General features: G+C 36.2%; 2 protein-coding genes across 2 annotated transcripts; one reads left to right on the forward strand and one right to left on the reverse strand.

The window, feature by feature from the left end:
• Positions 1 to 574: 574 nt before the first annotated feature.
• LOC134663860 (growth hormone-inducible transmembrane protein-like) lies at positions 575 to 11,493 on the reverse strand. The gene is made up of 8 exons (XM_063520381.1): positions 11,322 to 11,493; positions 11,031 to 11,237; positions 10,834 to 10,939; positions 10,150 to 10,291; positions 4,386 to 4,561; positions 3,871 to 4,031; positions 1,531 to 1,663; positions 575 to 1,169 (listed from the first exon to the last, which is right to left on the reverse strand). The coding sequence occupies exons 2-8, from the start codon at positions 11,224 to 11,226 to the stop codon at positions 1,082 to 1,084; spliced, it is 1,002 nt and encodes a 333-aa protein (XP_063376451.1). The 5' UTR covers positions 11,227 to 11,237; positions 11,322 to 11,493; the 3' UTR covers positions 575 to 1,081.
• A 7,046-nt stretch (positions 11,494 to 18,539) lies between these two features.
• LOC134663861 (nucleolar complex protein 2 homolog) lies at positions 18,540 to 23,081 on the forward strand. Its single transcript, XM_063520382.1, has 7 exons — positions 18,540 to 18,683; positions 18,761 to 18,856; positions 19,134 to 19,360; positions 20,156 to 20,336; positions 20,629 to 21,458; positions 21,599 to 21,814; positions 22,513 to 23,081. The coding sequence occupies exons 1-7, from the start codon at positions 18,608 to 18,610 to the stop codon at positions 23,056 to 23,058; spliced, it is 2,172 nt and encodes a 723-aa protein (XP_063376452.1). The 5' UTR covers positions 18,540 to 18,607; the 3' UTR covers positions 23,059 to 23,081.
• The last annotated feature ends 436 nt before the right edge of the window (positions 23,082 to 23,517 follow it).

Raw genomic sequence — 23,517 nt, forward strand, 5'->3', positions numbered from 1 at the left:
TTGTGTTTCACCAGGGCAGAAAAGTTTGTTCTCCTCTCGTGCTCTGAATCCCTCGCAACCTTGTGGTCATGTGCGACGTTACTAAAAAGATTCAACAGTTCCATGTTAAAAGAATGAGAGAGTTGCCAGTATTGTAACATCAGAAGAGATTATAACTCCTACCTACTATAAAGTATTTTGTATTTTGAAAATAGGTCCCAAAAACTATTTCAAATAAAATACAAAATAGTTTTCTTCAAAAGGTATTTAAATGCAAAATAGGTATTTTGCATTTTGTATTTGCATTTTAAATACAAGTATTTCAAATAAGTCACATCTCTGATGGTAACTCCAGGTTTAACCGGTTAACCCCGGGTTAGTGAATAATGCAAGCGAAATGATTTGAAATTTTTGCTCTAAAAAGGGTTAAAGTAGTTGTATTTTTCAAATAAAAAGGGTACGCCGGGCGTCAACTCAATAAAATTTTGCGTGAAATGTCGTTTTTAGATGATAAATATGATAAATTATACGGAAATTATTCCTGTCACCGTACCGTGATGGGTATTTTATTATTAGGAATAAAACAACTTTAAACAAGTTACTGGATAATTTATTCATTAAAGCAAGATCTGTTGCCAAAACGTTTGACCCCCTTGCATGACCCGGGGAGACACCTCAACATTCGCCATTATTTTCTTCCGCTATAAATAGGTCACATGTACCGTTTTTAGCCAATATGTGCCATTTCGTCAGCTGTCATTAAGGCGATACAAGCAAGAAGACACATTTAGAAATCGTCCTTATTGACATCCGACCAAGAGGGGCAGTTTATCTTAAAACGTTACAAATTATAATGTAGTAGAAATTAAAAGGTATTTAGAATATGTTGAGATATCTCTACGTCTACGCTCTATCCTTAAAAATACCTACAACATCCAAACTTATCTAAGTAAGTAAATATCACATCGTTCGAAGCCTCCTTACTTAGGGAGTCGATTTTTTACGAAGAATGTAACTACGCAATTTTACTTTGAAAATTAACATTGGTGGTAAGCGTGGATTACATATAATTTATTATTTGGCTAAATGTTACATATTTTGTCTACTTTTTCCTGTTGCCGCCACCGCCGGCCACGATCATAGCTATGCGCATAAAGATGTTTAGGACGTCTAAGTACACAGACACCGCCCTGTAAAAAAGAAACGTATATTTATTTAAACTGTATGAACGAATATTTCCGAGCTTTCTTCACTCGCCAAATTATTTTCTTAGTGTGAGGTGTATAAGATTAGAAGTCTGCCACTGCATTAACCTTTTAGACGCCAATGACCGATATATCCGCACCGCAGGTCCAACGCCAAAGACCGATTAATCGATTATAGACCACAAAGAAACATAGACCTACGTGCATATGCATAAAGTTCAATTTAAGTTTTGACACTTCGGTGACGTGGCGTCCGAGTGACAGCTTTTGTGTTTGACACGGCGTCGAAAAGGAATCATGGAATCATATGGCAATGTCAAATATTGCGTTAGAATGATGTACTTACGAGTTGATGGGGTCGTAGGGCTGCATGCCGTACATAGGGTGCATCTCGGCTCGCTTGATAATGGCCTGCGTGTCGTACAGGAGGAAGCCGCTGAACACTATCAGACCGCCGTACAAGCTCAGCGAATATAGACCTGGAAATAGTGGAAATAGAGTCTGGCTAGCCAAAAATTGTTGACAGATATTTCGTTGTTGTATCACCAATTGTCTATGATTTAAAAAAAAGCTAAAAGTGAGTTGTCAATTTATGTCATTCATTCAAATTGTTTGCGGTTTATAAGGGGTTTATTGTTAATAATATTAATAATTTCCATACTGAGTGATGTTCGCAAACTATTATTTAAGCTCGTAAATAATTACGACAATGTGCGAAGTCGACGTGTAGCGTTGTATAACGAAAAACTGCAATGTTTACAACTCCTAACCAAATGTAAACAAATTAGGAGGTTGGTGCTCTATAAATATTTTGATACTTTAAGTACTAGTTCTAACATTTGCCTATTACTTTGATTAAGTACGTGAATTTATTAATGCCTGAATCTCATAAATAGGACAAGTGTATAAAAAAACGGATAAACTAAAAGTTCTGAAAAATATCTATAAAATCTAAATATTGGAACGTAAACATATGTGTTTGTTGTTGACTGTACTTTAAATAGTGGTAGAAATTATGTAAGCTGACTTTGAGTGCACGTAAACTTTTATTTAGCTTATTTCCATAGGTACCTTACTTGTGCACAGAATACCAAAAATATTATCTAGTATCAAAACTATAATTCCTACTAAGCAAAGTGTGACCAGCCCAAGATTTTTTGAATTTCCCGCCAATAATTTAGGTAAAATTTCAGTAGCCAGACTCTAGTGATTTACGTTGTCATCTTTTCTTTTCGGAAAGTTCATTTATCATATAAAGATACCCGTGTAGAAAGTTGGGGAATACCGAATACCCCAACCACTCCCTAAGTAGAGTAGGACAAGCCCCTTTGAAACATGTTTAAAAAAAAAGGTATTTTTCTCAGTAATAACCACTAGGAACAGATGGCACAAATATTCCCAGTTGTTACCACAGGTAACATTGTGGTGCTAACTATAGTTTGTTTTTTTTTATCATTAGAAAAAAGGTAAATCATGATGTCTCTTTTAATTGAAAAATACGTTTTAAAAGTCACGGCAAATATGTTACAATTATGAATCTAATACGATCATTTATATTCTTCTGCTTTCATAAGTAATAAGGACTGTATCGTTTATTATAAATACAGATAAAACCTGGTCTAACTGTTGACGTGTGTATTATTTTGTATTACTATGTTCTTAAGGTATAATCTGGGGGTATTTTTAAGACATATCTGATATAAGAATGTTTTACATTTATTTTATTTTAGGGACTTTATGATGATTTTAATACCTTCTAGCAAATGTAATTCGGACAAGCCTATCGAGCTTAATTTGAGACTATTTCACCGATTCCTTAGTACGATTTAAAGAAACAAAAGGTTAATATGCTGCCAAAATATGCCATCTAAGTGTCCTTTTCATGATTGCTCAATTGAACATCCACAGAATAAATGTGGTGTATTTTATCTTTACATGAAAACGACTTTTTATGCAACATTTTGGATTCCCGTCAATTTCTGACGCCAGGGAAATGACGGAAACAGCTAAAAGAATCTACCGAAATCCAAAGCCTAACGGACATTCATGGCGTTGAACCATGGCTAGAACAGGTCGATAGAAACGCTCCATGATGGTTATATTGTATACCAAAGTCGGGGTTGTCGTAAGTAACATGCCATATTTTCAAAAAGGCCACCAAGCACAGATCCAAAACTTTTTTTCCAACTAAAAGAAATGATTAGACTATGCCCAGATGTTTCGCTTTACGAATCATATGTAATTGCTGTTTACATAGTACGATTTTTTTTGTGTAATACTTATCTTGTTCGCAAACCGTAAATTTTCTTGTAGTATTTGTCCGAAATCGTTGTAGTTACTCGGGAGGATTGGGTAAATATTGTCCAAACCATATGCTTTACGTGATCTCCCAGGACGAAATGTTACTTATTATTAAAGCACTAATTAAACTATATGTGTAATTTTTTAATAAAAACATAATACCAGAAAAAACGGCTAAGTAAAGTTGTATTTATAATAAACGATACAGTCCTTAGTTACTGATTTTTAAAGAGAGTTTTTCAATTAAAAGACATGTCAAGATCGTTTACCTTCTTTCTAATGCTAAAAAAACCAACTATAGTGTGATCCTTGATCTTATGTTCTTCATGATCTATGTTGACCTAAATATTTACCCATCTGATAAAAAAATAGTGTAGGTACTGACCGGCGCCGAGCGCCGAGGTGGGCGGCAGGAACATGCCGGCGAGCGAGGCGGCGAACACGGCGCCCAGCCCCATGGCCAGCGGCGCGCGCATGTTCAGGAACTCGCCCGACGGCGCGCACACCGCCAGCGTGCTCAGCCCCCCGACCACACCCGCTGTGTACCTGCGCACGCATATGCATGGTTCACCACTTTGGTGTGGATAAACAATAGATTCCAAGCACCGCATCGACGACTATTGGTGCTGCTGTTTACTGTTTATGAGTTAAAATTCTTTTGAATCTAGTATGGAAATACCCAATTCCAGCTCTTGATATGAATAGTACACTTATATATCCTGGAGTACATATATGCTATGAATTCATGGCAAGAATTTTGGAGTCTATAGAGACATACAGACAAGGATCACATTGAATAAGTTCAGATTGGAATTTGGTTCCACAGGAATAACAACTCCTCCAGGACAAAATATTATACAATATAAATATTCATATTAAAAAAAAAATCAGTTAACTTACCAAGCAGCTCTCAAAAGAACAGGGCCTCCCAGGAAGCACATAGGTGCAATAACTGCTCCCATGATGCCAGTGTGCACCATCCAGGCCAGTTGTTTAGGGCCAAAGCCAGGCTTATACTCCATGCCTTGCACCACAATGCCCGAACCGATCATGAGACCCATGGTCAATATTATTGACTGGAAAATTAAAAAAAATATTTATTTAATAAGATAAGATAAGATAAGAATAGCCTTTATTGACCAAAATAGAATTATTACATATTGCATTTAAATAAATTCACATTTCATTTATCATTATATTAGTTTTAATATCTTTCCTATCAAATTTTCAATAAATATATTTTAATGTCATTGTTTTTAGTATTTTAGTCTGCCTTCTTGGCATAGGCCTCCTCCAGTTCTCTCCACGTCTCTCTATCCTGTGCCGTCCTAATCCAGTTTATTCCCGCATGCTTCTTGATGTCGTCTGACCACCTCATTAATGGTCTCCCTTCTCTCCTCTTTCTATCTCTAGGATACCATTCCGCCACCTCTCTATCCCACTTATTTCTACCTTCTCTTGCCATATGTCCAGCCCATTTCCATTTTAACGTTTTTACAGTCACTGATACATCCTTAATTTTAGTTTTCTTTCTAATATCTGTCAGTCTTACTTTGTCTTTCCTTTTTACAGATAAGATTGATCTTTCCATGTTGTGTTGGCAAACTTTTAATTTTTGGAGATCTTTCTTAGTTACTGCCCAGATTTGACATCCGTAAGTCATACATGGTAGAACACACATATCAAATACCTTTGATTTGCAGGACAATGGTAAATCTTGGTTTTTTAGAATGTCTCTCAATGACCAGTAGGCTTTCCATGCGTTAACAGTTCTTTTTTCAATTTCTTTACTTGTCATGTTTGAACCTGTTATAATTTGACCTAGATATGTGTATTCCTCGACATATTCAATCTCTTTTCCATGGACAAGTACAAGATTTTTGGTGTGGTTTGACATAACCTTGGTCTTCTCTGTGTTCATTGTTAGTCCTACTTCATCGCTTTGCTCAGCGAGTTGCTCTAACATTTCTTGTAGTGATTGGGCACTTTGCGCAAATAGCACTAGATCGTCCGCAAATCTCAGGTGGCTAAGTTTTTTACCATTTATGTTTATGCCTTGATGAGCCCAGTTGAGGTTTCGAAATAGGTGCTCTAGCACGGCTGAGAATAATTTTGGTGAGAGTGGGTCGCCCTGTCGCACCCCTTTACTGATAGAAAATTCTGTTCCCATGGCTTCTAGTTGGATTGCCGAAGTACAGTTATTGTATATTTCTTTGATAATCCGAATGTATTTTTTGTTTACTCCTTGCTGTAGCAGGGCGCTCCATTTGCTCGCATGCTTTAAGCTGTCAAAAGCCTTATTGTAGTCCACAAATGCTAAGTAGTATATTTTCCTGAATTCTGTTAGTTTTTCGATTACTTGTTTGACTACAAATATGTGGTCTATAGTGCTAAAATTAGATCTAAATCCTCCCTGTTCTCTTGGTTGGTTTTCGTCTAATGTCTTCGTTAGCCGGTTTAGTAAAATCTTTGAGAATACTTTGTATAGGTTTGGCATTAAACTTCAGAATCAGAATCAGAAATCGTTTATTGCCTGTTAGTGTTTACATCTTTCAGTTCCCGCAGGATTGTGTCAGCTAACTTGTGTCTAAAAAGATCTGTGTAAGCTGAAGGTGTCATGTCACAAGTGATGAGTTGAAGATGTTAATATTTTGTGCGTCATATGTTACAATTTTATATTTTATTTTATTCTAAGAGGACGAGGAGCCGCTGCCCCGGGAGGCCAACGTCTCATGTCTTTATTAATAGTATACTCTATTTCACCGATTCTTTTGTTTTTTAGCAGTGGGTTAAATTCTCCGTGCGCCAGGTAAGCGTCTCCAGGTGTGTCCAGGTCTTCTATTCCCAGCGATGCGATTTTGGCCAGCATTTTGTAATTCAGGTCGGCGGCTCGGAGGTGCCATGCTTCTAGATCTGTCATTTCCCAGAGCGTCTCTGTGGGTAGACGTCTAGGGAATTGACCTGCACTCTTCAGCGCCATTCTATATTGCCTCTCGATTTTTTGGAGGTTCGAGTTACTGTATCTGGATAATAACTGTACCACTCCATAGTCCATGATGGGAAGGATGCAGGCTTGAATTACGGCTAGTTTGACCTCAAGATCTGTCTTGGCGTGGAAGCCGATGATGGATCCCAGGGCACCTCTTACCTGTTTTAATTTCTTGACTACTTTGTCTGTGTGTGGACTCATTTTGAGGCTCTTATCGAAGATGACTCCTAGATATTTTATTTCTTTTTTGTATGTGAATGTCTGTTTTTTTATTTTAACTGTCGGCTTAAATTTCTTCTTTTTTGTAAACAGGATGCATTCTGTTTTTTCTACGTTGCATTTAAGGCCCCATCTTTCGTAATAATTCACAATAGTTTCGGCTGCCCATTCCGCTCTCATGGTAGCGTGGTCGGGGTTATTTGCTCTATTTAAAATACATAGGTCATCGGCGTATTGGGATAGCTTGAGACCTCGTATTCTGTCGTGAGTATCCCATATGTCGTGAACAAACAGGTTGAAAATGACGGGACCGAGGATCGATCCTTGGGGCACCCCGTGAGGTATCCTCTTCACTTCTCCATGGATAGTCCTAAATTTCCCTATGAGCGATCGGTCTTCCAGGTAATTTTCTATTATTTTAATGATGTTGATAGGTACATCGGCATTTTGAAGTTTCTTGATTAGGCCTTTATGGTTAATAGAATCGAACGCCTTACTTAGGTCCGTGCTTATCATCGATACGCTCTCCCCATCTGCCAAAGCATCCGTTATTATTCTACCAGTGCGGAGAATCTGAGTAGCGGTTCCTCTAAATCTAGTAAAGCCATGTTGGAATGGCGGTTGCAATTTGTCAACTGTGGCTTGCAGCCTTGAGAGAATTAGTCTTTCACATAATTTACCCATTATATTAAGTAACGTGATTGGTCTATAGGAGCTAGCTTCTTTGTGATTTTTGCCTGGTTTATGCAAGAAGATACATTCACCGACCTTCCATCGTCTTGGGAAGTAACCCGTCGTCAGGACGTAATCTGCTATCGGTCTAAATGCTTCAAGAAAGACATCTCCTCCAATTTTTAGCGCATCCGCACGGATTTGGTCTGGTCCCGGGGCTTTCTTGTTCTTAAATTTTCTTAGTTCAAGACGTATTTCTCTATTAGACGTCCTGTCCAGCGGTGCATTAAACTTATAGGTCTATAATTGTTTATTGATTGTTGGTCTCCTTTTTTGTGTAGCAATATAATAATAGATTTCTTCCACTGCTCTGGTACTTTTTCAGTCCTTAATACTTCATTAAGGATACTTGCCAGCGGTTTAGAAATTACTTTTAAAGTGGCTTTTAACATTTCATTTGTTATTTTGTCTGGACCAGGCGCTTTCTCTGCTTTTTGTGATTTTATGGCAAATTCTATTTCTTTCTCTAGGATACTTGGCACCTCAAGTGCTTCTTCTTCAGGGTTTTCATGTAATTCTACAATAGACTCTTGGTTAGTGTCACTATAGAGGTCTTTGTAAAACTCTGAAGCTACTTGCAGGATTGAGGTCCGTTTCGACTCCTTTTTCCCCCTTTCTGATCTCAAACTAGGTATCCATGTAACCATTTCTCTCATGTCTTTAAAAGCTTTCTTGACTGCGCCTGTTTTTTGTATGTAGTGCTCGAATGCATCTCTTTGTTTTCCCTTTCTATAGTGTCTGATAGCTTTGTTTATGTCTTTGCTAATTTGTGTAATTTCGTTTTTCCTTGTCTTCTTCTTCATCAACATAGTTTTCCTTTTTTGCATGAGAGTTCGTGCCCTGTCTCCAATCTTGTCTTTTTCTCTGTTGCTTGAGGTAATATTATGGGATACAGTAATTAACGTTTTTTCTAGACGATTGTATTTTTCTTGTAGATTACTTATTGAATCTATTTTTTCCAATGATTTTCTGATGTTATTTTGTACCTCGTCCGAGAGATCTAATGGTCCATGGGCTCTTTTTGTCAGATTTACATTTTTTCTACTGTGTTTAGGCATCCCTACAGTAATCTTAGCCCTTACCATACGATGGTCTGATCTGAAGTTTAGTGAGCTAAGAACATCCACATCCTGGAATGTTTTTGGCCGGTTTGTTAATATAAAGTCTATCACATTGCTGTAGCGTTCACCTGGGGACATCCAAGTCCACTTCCGACACGGTCTTTTCTTGTAGAAAGTGTTCATGATGTAAAGGTTGTTGCATAAGGAAAAATCTATCAGTCTTTGACCATTGTCGTTTCTGTTGCCAGTAGAGTGATTTCCCACTGTGTTAATGGATGTTTCGTTTTTTCCAATTTGGCCATTAAAATCTCCCATCACAATCTTTGCCTTGTGTGTAGTGGCCATTGTTGAGTTAAGTTGATTGTAAAAACTTTCTTTTTGTTCTTTAGTTGCGCAGTTGGTAGGAGCATAAACTTGTACTATTGACATTGGCTCTTTTTGCTCCGGGAGTTTCAAGTTTAGTATAACTATTCTGTCTGATATCGATATGAATTCTGTGATATATTTCTTCAGTGAGATGTGTACTAGAAAGCCAACCCCATACTGCCCTCTTGTTTCTCCTTTGTAGTACATAATAAAATTGCTATGTTCTTCTATTTCTTCTCCAAGACGGCGTACCTCACTTAAACCCACTACATGCCAGTTTATATTTTTAAGTGCTTCTTCAAGTTCGGCCAATCTCTCTGGAGTTCTAAGTGTGTTTACGTTAAGTGTGGAGATATAGAGGTTTTCTTTCTGTTTTGAGGTTGGTACAGTTTGATAGTCTTTGTCCTTGCGTTTTGTAGTATTTGTTGCTGGAGGGGTGCGGTCCTGTTCTCCCACGGTGACCGCTGTCCGGATTGGGAGAGGTGTTGATAAAGTTGATTTAAATTGTTGTTTCTTAATAAGAGGAGTTGAACTGTGGCCTATGGCAAATTAGTTTTTTGTGCTGTTCGTTTGTGCCCTATGCCTCATTACTTGGATTTATTTAATATTTATATTTTTTTATTTATAATCAATTGGATGATATGTTCTACAATTGAAAGTTGAGATTTCAAAATGAATTACTACTCATTATAAGCATGGCAGAATATGTTTGTATAAAACGGTAAAAGGTGAGCTTTTAATATACTTAATAAATGTTGACAGCTAGAATTTTTTATGTGCCAGCGCTAGGGAATGCAAATCGGTTATTTTTTGTATGGTAATAACCGCGGTTTCGGTTAATAACCGATTATTTCCATACAAAAAATAACCGAAAATAACCGATTTGCATTCCCTAGCCAGCGCCAGTTTAGTTAGTGAAACAGTATATGAGTATATGTATAAATAGTTTTTTGCTTACAAGTGTATTTGGTATAAGTTTTGCAACAGAATGCAACAGTCTGGACTGTCCTATCCTGTCCTGGAGACTATGGAGGTTCATATGTAGGTTTGTCATCATGACATAAAGCTAAAAGTTAATACCAGGTATTATATTGTATGTGTACCAGTGGCGGCGCGTCCATAAAAGCCGATTTCCACCGGCTTGCCTGTTTTTGGACGTCTGAGCAGAGTTGTAAAGGAAATATGTAAGCCTAATTAACCCCGGCTTGCCTATGGATATGTTTGACGCACCGCCACTGATGTGTACCTACTATGCTACTATGCGTTGAACAATATTTTACGTAGTCTGAATGCTTACCATCCATCCACTTCGAGCAACAAGATTGAGGAGAGCAGGTGTCCTGAATACTGTGATGGCACTCCCAGCTGTGATGATGAGTGAGCCCGCAATGTATCCATAAGTAGTCTTGATGCGATCCTTGACATACTGTGGCCAGAGACTAAAAACAAGCAACTTGTTATACCAGATGGCTTAGACATGATATTGTTATTTATCAAAAATTAAATGTTTAAAATGTTAATGCCTGTCTCCATATTGCGCAGCAAACTATCGAACATTGGCTCGTGAGGCAGCCGCGCAATGGACGCCGGGTTGGCTCGTGAGCCAACCCGGTGTCCATTACGCGCGGCTGCCTTTGGCTGCCTCGCGAGCCAATGTTTGATAGTTTGCCGCGCAATATGGAGACAGGCCTTTATAGGCACACATATTCCTAGAATTATGCTTCAGCCCAGGATTTGGCAGCTATTTAATATGTAGCAGTCAGCATTTTATGCTTCATTACAAATCAGGTTTTCAACCACTTGAGAGATTTGAAACTTTTTCTTAACATTTTTTTTGAGTTATTATCAGGTTTATATAAAAACCAATGTAAGAAAACAAATTGCACAACAATTACAGTTGTTCTGTTTGTAGTTTCCTCTGTTGTTTTCGATTGGGTTTGTTTACAGATAAGATATAAATAACCTCAAACAAACAACTCACTGTGCCTCCTGCAAGGTGCCTGGTTTGACGCCCGTACCATAGTAACACAAAGCACCCAGACCAACAGCTGATGCACCGGCCAGAGCCCCTTTTCCAATGCTGAAAGCTAAAAGTTCAAGAGTAGTTATATATTAAGAGTCAAATAATCATGTTGTGTGCATATCAGAACTTAACAGAAAGGAATATTCCGTACTTACCGTTAGGACCTGCAGGAGCCATTAGCCTTTCCCACAAGGTTGGTTGAGTCCGGGTCGCAACACGGGAGCGCGGCTCACGTGCGTAGTTTCTGAGAGTGATAACATAATTCTTGGGCACCAATTTTTGTGGACCCGGTGATTTCAGAACTTGGGTTACAGTGGCCGAAGAACGAGCAACACACATGCGAGACAACATTGTGATGCAACCTGTATGAAATAAGAATAGATCAATCAAATTTTCACCATAAACTGACGTAAGGCCGAGAAATTTCTCATTGAATGAAAACTTACGTGTATGTTTCCACAGATATCAACACAGGGTTTCAATATTATTTACTAATATTAGAAAAAAAAGTGTTAATAATATCGCGGCGTAGTATATTGATCGACGGCTCACTTTCCGGCCTCTGTTTGTGAAACAAAACAACTGATGGAAAAACTTGCGATTTATCTTGCTGGTCTAGTCTAGAAATTACTGACATTAATGACATTACTGACGCAATGTCGACCAATAGTAAATTTGATAAAGAGGTTTTACAGTTTTTTTTAAACTGAAGCATGCTTGAGGCTGACATAATTTCATTGATAGTTTGGGCGTTATAAACATTTGCTTAAATATCCCGACTTTTTTTTTTATTAAATAAACTGTCAGTCATAGTGGTCATTGTCAATCAGTGTTGCCAACTTGGCATAAATGATGCCAGATCTGGCATATTTTCACTCGCTTTGGCACCAAAATTTTCCATTTAGCATCTGGCATATTTTTTAGCATAATTCATAATTCATTTATTTATTGCTTTTGTGGGTTTACAATAGGTCTTATAACTAAAAATCAGTACGTTTACCACAAACCCTGTTAGGGCACCGCATTATTATGAACTTATAAACTTTAAAAATAGCATGCAATATTTACAACATATGTATCATGCAGAAGGCTTACATGTGTATAGGCTCTTAATATTATTTAGAGTCCATAAAGTTGTAATATTCGTTAATATCATAAAAGCAATTGGTAACAAGGAAATCTTTAAGCTTTTTTAAAAACAAAGTCTCTTTTTCTATTATTTTTATATTTTCTGGTAGTCTATTATAAATGTTTACACACATATGATGTGTGCCTGCACTAACAATTTGTAATCTAGTGAAAGAGCTTACTAGCCTATCTCTATTTCTCAGGTTTTGAGACAAACTACAGTTGTCTTTTGCTTGCCTAAATAGCTGTTGATTTTTCCTTACAAATTTACACAGCTCAAAAATATAGATTGAAGCTAAAGTTAAAATTTTCAAACGAATAAAATGTGGTCTACAACTATCCATACTGCTAATATTTACTAAAATTCTTATGCATCTTTTTTGTAGTTTAAATACGCTGTCAACATGCGCGCTGTTGCCCCACAATATGACACCATAGCTTAACAATGAATGAGCGTAAGCATAGTATGCACTAGCAGCGGTATTTAAATTAGTACACTTTTTTAATTCACAAAGTGCATATGTAAAGCTAGCTAGTTTTCCCGATACTTTTTCTATATGGTCTTTCCAGTTTAGTCCAGAGTCGATCTCAACTCCTAATAGAGAGCATGAGTTAACCGTTGCTATTTGGTTAGTATTGTAGACATATTCAATGTTTAAGGGTTTTTTTTGGCGAGGTATAATCTGTATCAACATCAACTTTGTCTTAGAAACGTTTAGCATAAGATTATGATCACTAAGCCAATTTGTTATCTGGTCGAAAAATAATTGTAATTGTATCTTTAAATCTTCCTCACTGGTACACTTGATAACGGCAGTTATGTCGTCTGCGTAAAGGATGCACTTGTGATTCAAAACATTAGGTAAGTCATTTATATATAACAAAAACAAAATACATCCTAACACGCTACCTTGTGGTATAGAATTATTTGTTATTTGGTAACTAGATCTAACAACGCTGGTCATATTCTTTTCGAAATTATGGTACTCAACTTCTACACTTTGTTTGCGATTTTTTAAATATGATGAAAACCAATCATGAGCTTGTCCACGAACTCCTAGTTGACGTAGAATATGTAAAAGAATTTGGTGTGACACTCTGTCGTATGCTTTGCTCATGTCAAGTAAAACGGCTATCGCGTACTTTTTTTCATTTATTATATTTAATATTTCATTTTGCAATTGATATAAAGCAAATACGGTCGATCTTTTCTTTCTAAAACCGTTTTGGCTTTCGTGAAAGATGTTAAATTTGTCGCAAAAATCTGTAAGCCGCTTAGCCATGGCACACTCAAAATTTTTTGAGAAAGTTGAAAGTAATGCAATTGGCCGAAAATTTTTAGGTTCATTTGCTGATTTCATCTTTGGTACAGGTTTAATTATGGTTATTTTTAATAACTCTGGAAAGACACCAAGTAAAAACGATTGGTTTATCATAAATGTTAAAGGTCCCACAAGTTCTTCTCTGCATTGTTTGACAAGTACTGGTGGAAATTCATCAAAACCAAGGCTCTTTTTATTTTTTAAGTCCTTAATAATAGTACTTATTTCATTTTCAGTGACAGGGGATAAAAACATTGAATTGCTTATGTTAGTGACAACTGATCGAGTTTTCTTACTTTTATGTGTATTATCTACACCTATTGATATAAAATAATCATTAAAAATATTAGTAATTTCCACAGGCTGCTCTATAATTGCATTACCATTACTTAATTGTATATTCTGCTTAACATATTTGCTGACTCTGTTAGTCCGCTCCTTTATGACTTGCCACATGGACTTGGTGACATTTTTGGACTTGTCGATCCGTTTAGCAAATTGTATCTTTTTAGATATTTTTATGGCTCTTTTCAATGTCTTTTCATATTGTTTATAGTAACTTTTTAAGACTGTACTCTCAGTTTGCAAAGTTAACATTTTCAAAAGTCTTTTGTTTCTGCACGAAATCTTTAAACCAACACTTAGCCATTTTTTGCGAGTTGTTTTTTTCAGTGGTATGACCTTTTTTGGAATACATTTATCGAGTATATTTGTAAGCTGTTCATGGAATGCTTCGTAATTTTGATTGATATCTCTGTCTGCTTTAATGAAGTTAGACCAATTTAATGATTTTAGCATCTCCTTAAATGATTCTATATTTTTTATACTAAACAACCTTTTTTCTATTCTAAATAATTGCTCATTATTGTTGACGTTCGTTTCTAATTTAACTACTACCCCTTTATGATCAGAAAGTCCGAAATCCTTAACACTTACGCTCTTAAGAGATGCTGTAAAATTAGTAAATATTATATCTAAACAAGTCGAACAGGAAGCAGTAACTCTTGTGGGCTCTCTTACATTCTGGTTAAAGTTATATGATTTGAAGAGATTATCAATATCTTTAGCTAGTTTTCTATTTGTTAGGAAGTTTACATTAAGGTCCCCGCCTATTATAATGTTCAATTTACAATATTTATTTGATAATATATTTAAGAGCTTTTCTACTTGCGTAAAAAATAAACTGACCTCTCTTGAGCTGTTCGGCCAATAAATAACAACTAATAACAGATTATGTTTTGGCATTTTAATTGCACATATCTCGATAATATATTCAATAGATAGAGATTGTATATCTTCACATTCTATGTATTCAATGTCAAATTTTAACAATATGCATGTTCCTCCTCCTTCTCGATTGTTCCTACAAAATATACTTCCTACATTATAGCCTTCAATGTTTAGTAAGACACGCTTGGTTTCAGTTATCCATGTCTCAGTCAAACAAACTATCGATAGATCGAGTTCCTCCGAAAGAGCTTCAACCAAGTGCAATTTATTTTTAATGCTTCTTATATTCTGATACAATATTAGTATACAATTACTGGCGAAAAGTATGAGGTGAACATGAAGTATTAGGCGGGTCATTTATTATAGCCATGTCTGTTTGCACAAATTATCAACTAAGTCTTTATGTATTATCGGGGTCGATTTATTACATATGATATCGTTATTTCTACTTAGGGTGACCAGACGTCAGGAATTTTCCTGACATGTCAGGAATTTTAGGCATATGTCAGGAATGCGGCCGGAAAAGGGAAATGTCAGGAATTTTGGCATTTCCGTTTCCCGAAGGACAAATAAACAAAACAATAAAATGGTATACACAGTAAAAAAAATATTTTTAATCAAAATAACAAAAAAAATAGTAAAACAGTTTACTGACATAAGTATTTCCCTTTACGAGCTTAGAACTTCACTTCTTTCATTTAAAAAAATCACCTTTTAACTTAACATTGGTATATAATTGAGATCAGCTTTTATTCACATTATTAACACAAATAGTTTACTACCAATAACGTAAATCCGTAAAAGTACATAGTCTCGGGCGTTTGCTACTAGACGCTATGTTAAGGACATGACACGCGCACTGTTATAACGTAGAAACTGGACTAACGGTGCGAATGCACCCCGCCCCCCCACCCGCCCGCCACCTCGCCACCCGCCGCGACCGCGACAGCTCATGTCAGGAATTTCGGCCGAAAATCAGGAATTTTGTCAGGACTTTTGAAATTTGTATCTGGTCACCCTACTTCTACTAGAGTTACTATAAATTACATTTTGCAAATCATATAATATAGATTTCATGCCTAAGTTTGTAACAACTGCATAATTTAGTATAAGCCAAGTTTGCACCAACTTGGCAGCATCAATATGCGCCATCGCCTTATGTGGTTCATATATTCATATGAATTTTGACTTTTGTGGACGGATGGACGTCAAGAGACTATCTAAAGTTGGTCAAGCAGATCTTGTCAGTAGAAAAAGGCGGTAAATTTGAAAAAAAAAATTATACATAAATTTGAAAGTAACCTCGGACCGCGTGGAAAGAATGAAGCTAAGTTTAGTCCAGGCGCTACCCTTTTTGTCTTCCGATATGAGTCCTAATAGTATGTATAATTCATTCTTTCACACTTTTATGAATCATTATAATGCGAAATTCACCTCAAAATCGGTCGTAGTTAATGGTGCATCAGTTTTTAGTGAGTGGGCTACTGCGGACTTACATCAAAGAAGACGTGAACTGTATGCCTTATATGAGGAACGGCGGTTTAATCAGAGTGATGAATTTAAAGAACATGTGAAGGCGTATTCGAAGAAGTTTAAAGTAGATTGTCATATAGCTAAGCGAAATTATCTAAGTCAGAAAATAAAAAGTAGTTCAGACATTATTAAAGCAACCTGGAAAGTAATAAATGTGGAGACTGGTCGTTCGAAACACACAATTAAAGAACTTAAACTAAACATTGATAACAAAATTATAGATTCTAATTTAGAAGTAGCTACAGAATTTGAAAAATTTTTCACCGAGGTACCAGTATCTACAACTAAGGATTTAAATTCATCACCCTCATCTGCTGTTACATTATTAAAAGATAACGCTCCAGAGTGTTGTGGAGACCTTCATTTTGAACATGTTTGTACCTCAGATGTAATAAAGGCGTTTAAATAAATTACTGTCAAAAAAACTAGTGACCTCTGGGGAGTCTCTGTCCATGCTGTCAAATCCTTAGTAGAAATTGTAGCGCCTGACTTGGTAGTTTTATTTAACAACAGTGTTGATTGCGGCGAGTTTCCTGATCTAATGAAACATAGTAAAGTAATTCCTTTATTTAAATCTGGTTGCAGCTCTGACCCCACTAACTTTAGACCGATATCTGTGCTACCAACATTTAGCAAGATTTTTGAAAAATTAGTTCTTTCTCAATTAGTACGACATTTTAACGTTAATAATTTGATGCATAATAAGCAGTTTGGTTTTACACGGGGTCGCTCAACAACCGATGCTGGTGTTGAGCTAATTAAGCATATTTTCGATGCCTGGGAGGAGTCACGAGATGCTTTAGGTGTCTTCTGTGATTTATCTAAGGCCTTCGACTGTGTTTGTCATGAAACATTAATCAGGAAACTTCATTATTACGGCGTTAGAGGATCGGCACTGAATTTACTTAAGTCCTACTTAAATGGTAGAATACAAAGGGTCGATGTGAATGGACAGCGATCACCTGGGTCATTGGTCTCTATGGGTGTACCACAGGGGTCAATATTGGGGCCTTTCCTGTTCCTTATCTACATAAATGACTTGCCATTCCTTGTTAAGACCCACCATGATATAGTATTGTTTGCAGACGACACTTCACTTATTTTCAAAGTCAAACGACAGCAACAAGCTTACAATGATGTAAACAATGCTATTTCAAAAGTAGTAAATTGGTTCAATGTTAATAATTTAATGTTAAATGAGAAAAAAACTAAATGTATTAAGTTTGTCACTAGTAGTAACGTAAGGCATGTGCAAGCAAGTGTCATTGTGAAGGATGAGGAATTGGAATTAGTTGATAGTACAGTTTTTCTTGGTATAACTTTAGATTCTAAACTCCAGTGGGGTCCCCATATTGCTACTCTTTCGAATAGACTGAGCTCTGCAGCTTTTGCAGTGAGCAAAATCCGTCAGTTAACTGATGTGAAAACAGCTCGATTAGTATATTTTAGTTACTTCCATAGCATTATGGCATATGGTATTTTACTGTGGGGCGGTGCTTCAGAGATAAATACCATTTTTGTTCTGCAGAAGAGGGCTATTCGAGCAATATACAAAATGAACCATAGAGACTCACTTAGAGATAAATTTAAGGAAATTGACATAATGACAGTGCACTGTCAATACATTTATGAGAATATTCTGTATGTACATAAAAATATTGTAAATTTTAGGAAAAATTGTGAAATCCATAATATTAATACTAGAAATAAACATAAGTTCGCAGTGCCCTTCACTCGGCTCCATAAAATTAAAAAATCATTCATGGGTAATTGTGTAAGATTTTATAATAAACTTCCAAACCATATTACTGAATTATCTATTAATAAATTTAAGAATTATGTAAAGCGTAAACTTATTTCCAAAGCTTATTATACCACACAGGACTACATGAATGATAATACAACGTGGGATTAATTGTTATTCAAAATGATTATTTATTTATTAGGCATATTTGATTATTGATGAGGAAATGGATATTCCGATGTAATACTATCTACTTGTTTGTTACTTATGCTTTTTTTTGACATTTAGATTTTATTCTAGAAATTCTAGACTAGTATTTTTTTATACAATTTTTTTTTTAATGTTTGACGATCCTTTTGTGAAATTCTTAGTGTTAAATTTGACATGTATAATAATCCAATTTTATTATGGAATAATATTAACATCAATAAATTGCTCTGATAATTAGATTAAGATTAATTACGATTCATAAGAGCTTGTTGCTAGGCCTACATGAATAAAGTATATTTTGATTTGATTTTTTTGATTTTGAAAAGTATGTGTTTTAAGTGTTTATTTTCAAGTGATATTTTAGCATTTCTTGAGCATAGGTGTTTCAAAAATCTTTGGCATAATTTTGGCATAATCTAGACATTAGTCTAGCATTTTTCACAATCCAAGTTGGCAACACTGTTGTCAATGTCAACCTCATACGCTCAACACGAGGACCTCGTGGTGTGAGATTATTAACTAGTTACTTCATCATATTGTTATTTTTACAATAATTAATTGAAACATGAAGAAAGAAAGAAAAGTAAAAAAAGGAAAGAAACCAGTAAAAATTCCAGATTTTGAGGAAGACGGAGAATCTGGTTAGTATACACAAACTTACTTAGAACGCTGTCGCTTAATTTTTGTAAACATATTATTACTATCACGCGGTTTGCAGATTTTAGTGAAGAAATAGCCCCGGAGACTCATAAAAAGGCTACTGCGAAGAATGGAAAGACAAAAAATACTCCGGATGAAGAAGAAGGAGAGTCAGGTCAGACAACAGTAACTTTTGAATCTTGAACCGGTGCAATATAACTTCCTTAGCCCTAATTTCTTATAAAAGAACACATTCACGTCGAATTTTAAAACTATAATGAAATAAAATAAGGTATTCAAAAGTGCGAAAACGATTCTTGGACTCATGAGGTAAAGTTACGGGATTCCATAGAAAATATATAAATATGTAGTTAAATTTGTAGGTTATTTTTGAAGTGGGTTAATTGTTTTCCTAACAAATCCTGAATGTTATTACTATTTGGAGTTTACAGATTCCGATGAAGAAATGGACCCAGAGACGCATAAGAAATCTCTGGAAAAGCTGAAAAAAATAGATCCAGACTTTTACAACTTCCTGGAGGAGAATGATGAGAACCTGCTGAACTTTGGGGTGGAGTCGGGGGATGAGGAGTCGGATGGAGAGGACCAGGAGGATGAGGATGATGTTGTGCACAAGCCAGGACCACTGCAGGCTGACAGTGACGAGAGTGACTTTGAGGTTAGTCCCATAAGTTTGTCATCTGGCCTGACTTGAGTTTTCCTCTCATCTACTCTGAGTTAGCTAAAAGAGATCCCTTATAGCAGCGGTCGGCAACAAGCAGCCCCCGAACCTCTCGCTTGCGGCCTGCGATCCTACCTGGCTATTTTGTATGTACCTAATATTGACAATTAAAGATAAAGTCATAAATATGAATAAAAGTGCGGCCCCCGTCTACTTCGATAACTACTATTTGGCCCTTGGCTGCTAAAAGGTTGCCGACCACTGCCTTATAGGGATAAGTCCGCCTTTGTGCTTCCATTACTGTAATTTATTTTTGTAAACCTGTGTTCTGTGATTACTACTACTACCTACTACTACAAACTAACAAAATCTAAAAGGAATGTAAAGATTTGTTTAGTTACATATACCTTTAACCATCAGCCTAGCATGCTGGTAGTGTCTTCATAACAAACTAGTTATATTGAAATCATATCTCAGTTATGAGCACTTGTTTAATTTTGTCTCCAAGCCTTGAATATTTCATATTTATGTAGGAGTAATGTTTACTGCAGAACTTAATAGATATTACTTAATAGACTAGGATAACTGATTTTACCCCTTCTCCCAATGGTAATAAAAAATAAAATGTGTATGTTTGTTGTATTATTGTTATTTTAGGTTATCTTATTACCCCTGTAAAATACCAGTTTTACCCCCGTTTTTAATTACCTCCAGGATAGGAACCACTGTTTTAGCCTGTTTTTTAACTTCTTTTATTTTTATGATATCTTCACAAAAATGTGTCTGTTATAGGAGGAAGTGGAAGTCAGAGGAAAAATCACACTCAAGATGGTGGCAGAGTGGCAGGAAGAATTACAAAGTGAGAAGAAAATCAAAATTTCAACACTTAACTCTGTCATCAAAGCTTTCAATGCGGCCATGTTGAGAGCCACAAGTGATGATGGGACATCCAAGGGGGAATACAAAGTGGAAGGTATATATTTTTTAACACAACAAAAACATTAATAAATTTTTTGCAGCTTTGTAGTTATAATTTACCTAGCATGAAATGAAACTCTTATAATGTTATTCATAGATGCACTAAATCTTTAACTAGCTGTTTATATTATTCTGTCGTTTAAACTTATTATGTATTTTTATGAATGGGATAAAACAAATAGACTAATTGAGGCTTGTAAGGTTTTATGAGTAAGAGGGTTAGAAACTATCTGGAACAGAAGCAACCAATCAATACCAGTATCTAAACATTTAATTTTGTGTTTCAGGCTCATCAGTATTCAATGCAGTTATTCAAATGTGTGTGCTATATCTCCCTGCTGCAATAAAAAAATATCTTGGAATGGAGCAGTCGGGCAAGGATCCTCAGAAGTGCAAACATTTTGTCAAAATAAAGGCTCCTCTAGTGGCCTATCTAAATGATTTGCTCAAGCTTCTTGGTGGAGTCACATCTGAGAATATACTTACAGTGCTACTTAAGCATTTGCACCAGATGTCGGTCTATGTTGCCTGTTTTGCCAGAATATCCAAACATGCTCTGAAGAAACTGATCACCCTGTGGAGTAGGGGGGAGGAAACTGTAAGAGTGCTGGCTTTCTTGTGTATCCTTAGAATCACAAGAAACCAGCAAGCAAACTTACTAGACCTTGTGCTGAAAGCCATGTACATGACTTATGTGAAAAACTGCAAGTTTGTGAGCCCCACTACTTGGCCAAGTATCAATTTCATGAGGAGATCTCTAGTAGAGATGTTTACTTTGGATTTGAATGTGTCATACCAGCATGTATTCTTGTACATCCGTCAGTTGGCTATCCATTTGAGAAACGCTATTGTTGTCCAGAAAGTAGAGAACAGACAAGCGGTTTATAATTGGCAGTTTGTGAACTCGCTGCACTTGTGGGCGGACTTGCTGGGTGCCACCACCAATAAGCCTCAGCTCCAGCCGTTGGTCTACCCTCTGGTGATGGTTATCACTAACACCATCAAGCTGGTACCAACACATCAATATTATCCAGTCAGATTCCACTGTGTTGAAATATTGATACATTTATCAAAAGAATCCAACACATTTATACCTATACTACCTTTTCTGTTAGAGGTGAGATTGAAAATTCATATTACTTTTAGTATTTTATTATAGATGACTTTTCTATATTTTTAATAAAAAAAAAAAATAATGTATGATAATATTAATTGTTGTTGTAGAATACTGGATTTATAATTAACCTTCTTTTCTAGGTATTAACATCATATGACTTCAACAAAAAGCACAAGAAAGTCTCCATGAAGCCACTGGACTTGTCCTGTGTGCTCCGACTGGCCAAGTCGCAGCTCATGGAAAATGGGTTCAAGGATTCCGTTATTGAGCGAATCTATGGCCTACTGCTGGAGTATATGGCTAATCAATCGCATTCCATCGCCTTTCCCGATCTTTCCCTGCTTGCTATCATTCAGGTTAGTCAAATTTCTATTTAACCCTTTGATAGACAAAACAAGGCTCGGAACCGGTTTTTTCTTCATACAAAAAAACCGGTATTATTACGTTCTTTTTCGATCTTTGGTTTATTATTTCACTTTGAATGAGACAATCTAATAATACGAAGTTGTTACCTAAATACATGATTCAGTCCTACGTAAAGAGCATAAAATAATTTTAAAAATTGGGCTATTTAGGGATTTAAAAAATAACCGGTTCCGAGCCCTGCGCCAAAGTCGTCAACTGAACTGACGCGCGCGGCTGCAGCTCGACATCAACCTTCGTGCTTTGCGACTAGGTTCACGATCACGCGTCGCCTACGATTAAGACGTAGCGTTCAAAGGGTTAATATAATAAACTAAACAGCTTATTTGAGTTAAAACCATCTTTTTCTTAATAACTTTTAATATATTTTTTTCGTGATATCGGGGTTGGTTCCTTAGTAAAACTAGTTCAGTATAATCCCAAAACCTCCCTGGCAATGGGAATGCACTTATTTTACGGCCACCCTGTATATTGGAATTATAGTTAGTGTAGTTAGAACCCCTTGCGACATTATGGTACTTTTTAAATTAAGTAGGTTATTTTTAAATAAAGATTAGTTTTAAATAAAAATGCGAAACCATGTAAAATCAAAATAAGATGACTGAGATTACTCAAAGCTTTTTTTCTGCAGATAAAACAGTTCCTGAAGACCTGTTCAGTCTCCAACTACACGAAAAAGCTCCGCCAGTTACTTGAGAAAATAGAGGAGAACTGTAGATTCATTGAACGCGAAAGGTCCAAGATCAGTTTTTCATTGAGCGACAGTAAACTGGTAGCGGCGTGGGAAACCAACATCAGCACTAAAGGTACTCCTCTACAAACATTCTATAATAACTGGAGTAAGATCAATAAGATTCAGAAGAGGAAGAAGGTGACCAAGAATGATGACATTGCTGGAGAATTACCTATGATAAAGAGACCGAAATTATCAGAGGATACTAATACTAAACCCAAGAATGAGGGACCAACGGAACTTTTCCCATCTGACAGCGAGGATGAGAAAGACCACTTCAAACTGGATGGCGAAGACGAAGACGAAGCCCCTCGTCAAAAGAAAAACAAGAAGAAGCAATCTAAAAAGAAGTTTAACAAAAAAGCGGCCGTCGAGGCCATCGATGAAGATGATATACCGGGCGCAGATGACGTTGTGCAAGATTTGAGTGTTAATGACTGGTAATAAAACTGACATGCATATACCTATACATTTATTTACTTGTATACATACCTATTTTATTTCTTATTAATACCGTATCATTAACGTTAAAGACTAGAATATATTGTCCGACGCTGATGTATCATAGAAGACAGCAATTTAATCGGTAGTGAGAAAATGACTAGCGTCAGAAATAAATAAATCGCTTATGCCCTTCTTGCTGCTCGTTGCCTGTTGGACGGTTGCTTAACCTTCTAAGGCCCGCCACCATACAAATAAATAAATAAATATTTTAGGACATTCTTACACAGATTGACTAAGTCCCACAGTAAGCTCAAGAAGGCTTGTGTTGTGGGTACGGGTACAAAGTTTCCCTATTTATAATTTGAACTAAGAATAGTAGCTTAGGGTGACTTTCGTTTGTTTTAGAAAACAATGAAAATGCTTAGTTTTTGAAAGGTTCGAATTAGATTGAAACGGAGT

Source organism: Cydia fagiglandana, chromosome 4 (assembly GCF_963556715.1).
Source record: "Cydia fagiglandana chromosome 4, ilCydFagi1.1, whole genome shotgun sequence".
Lineage (NCBI taxonomy): Eukaryota > Metazoa > Arthropoda > Insecta > Lepidoptera > Tortricidae > Cydia > Cydia fagiglandana.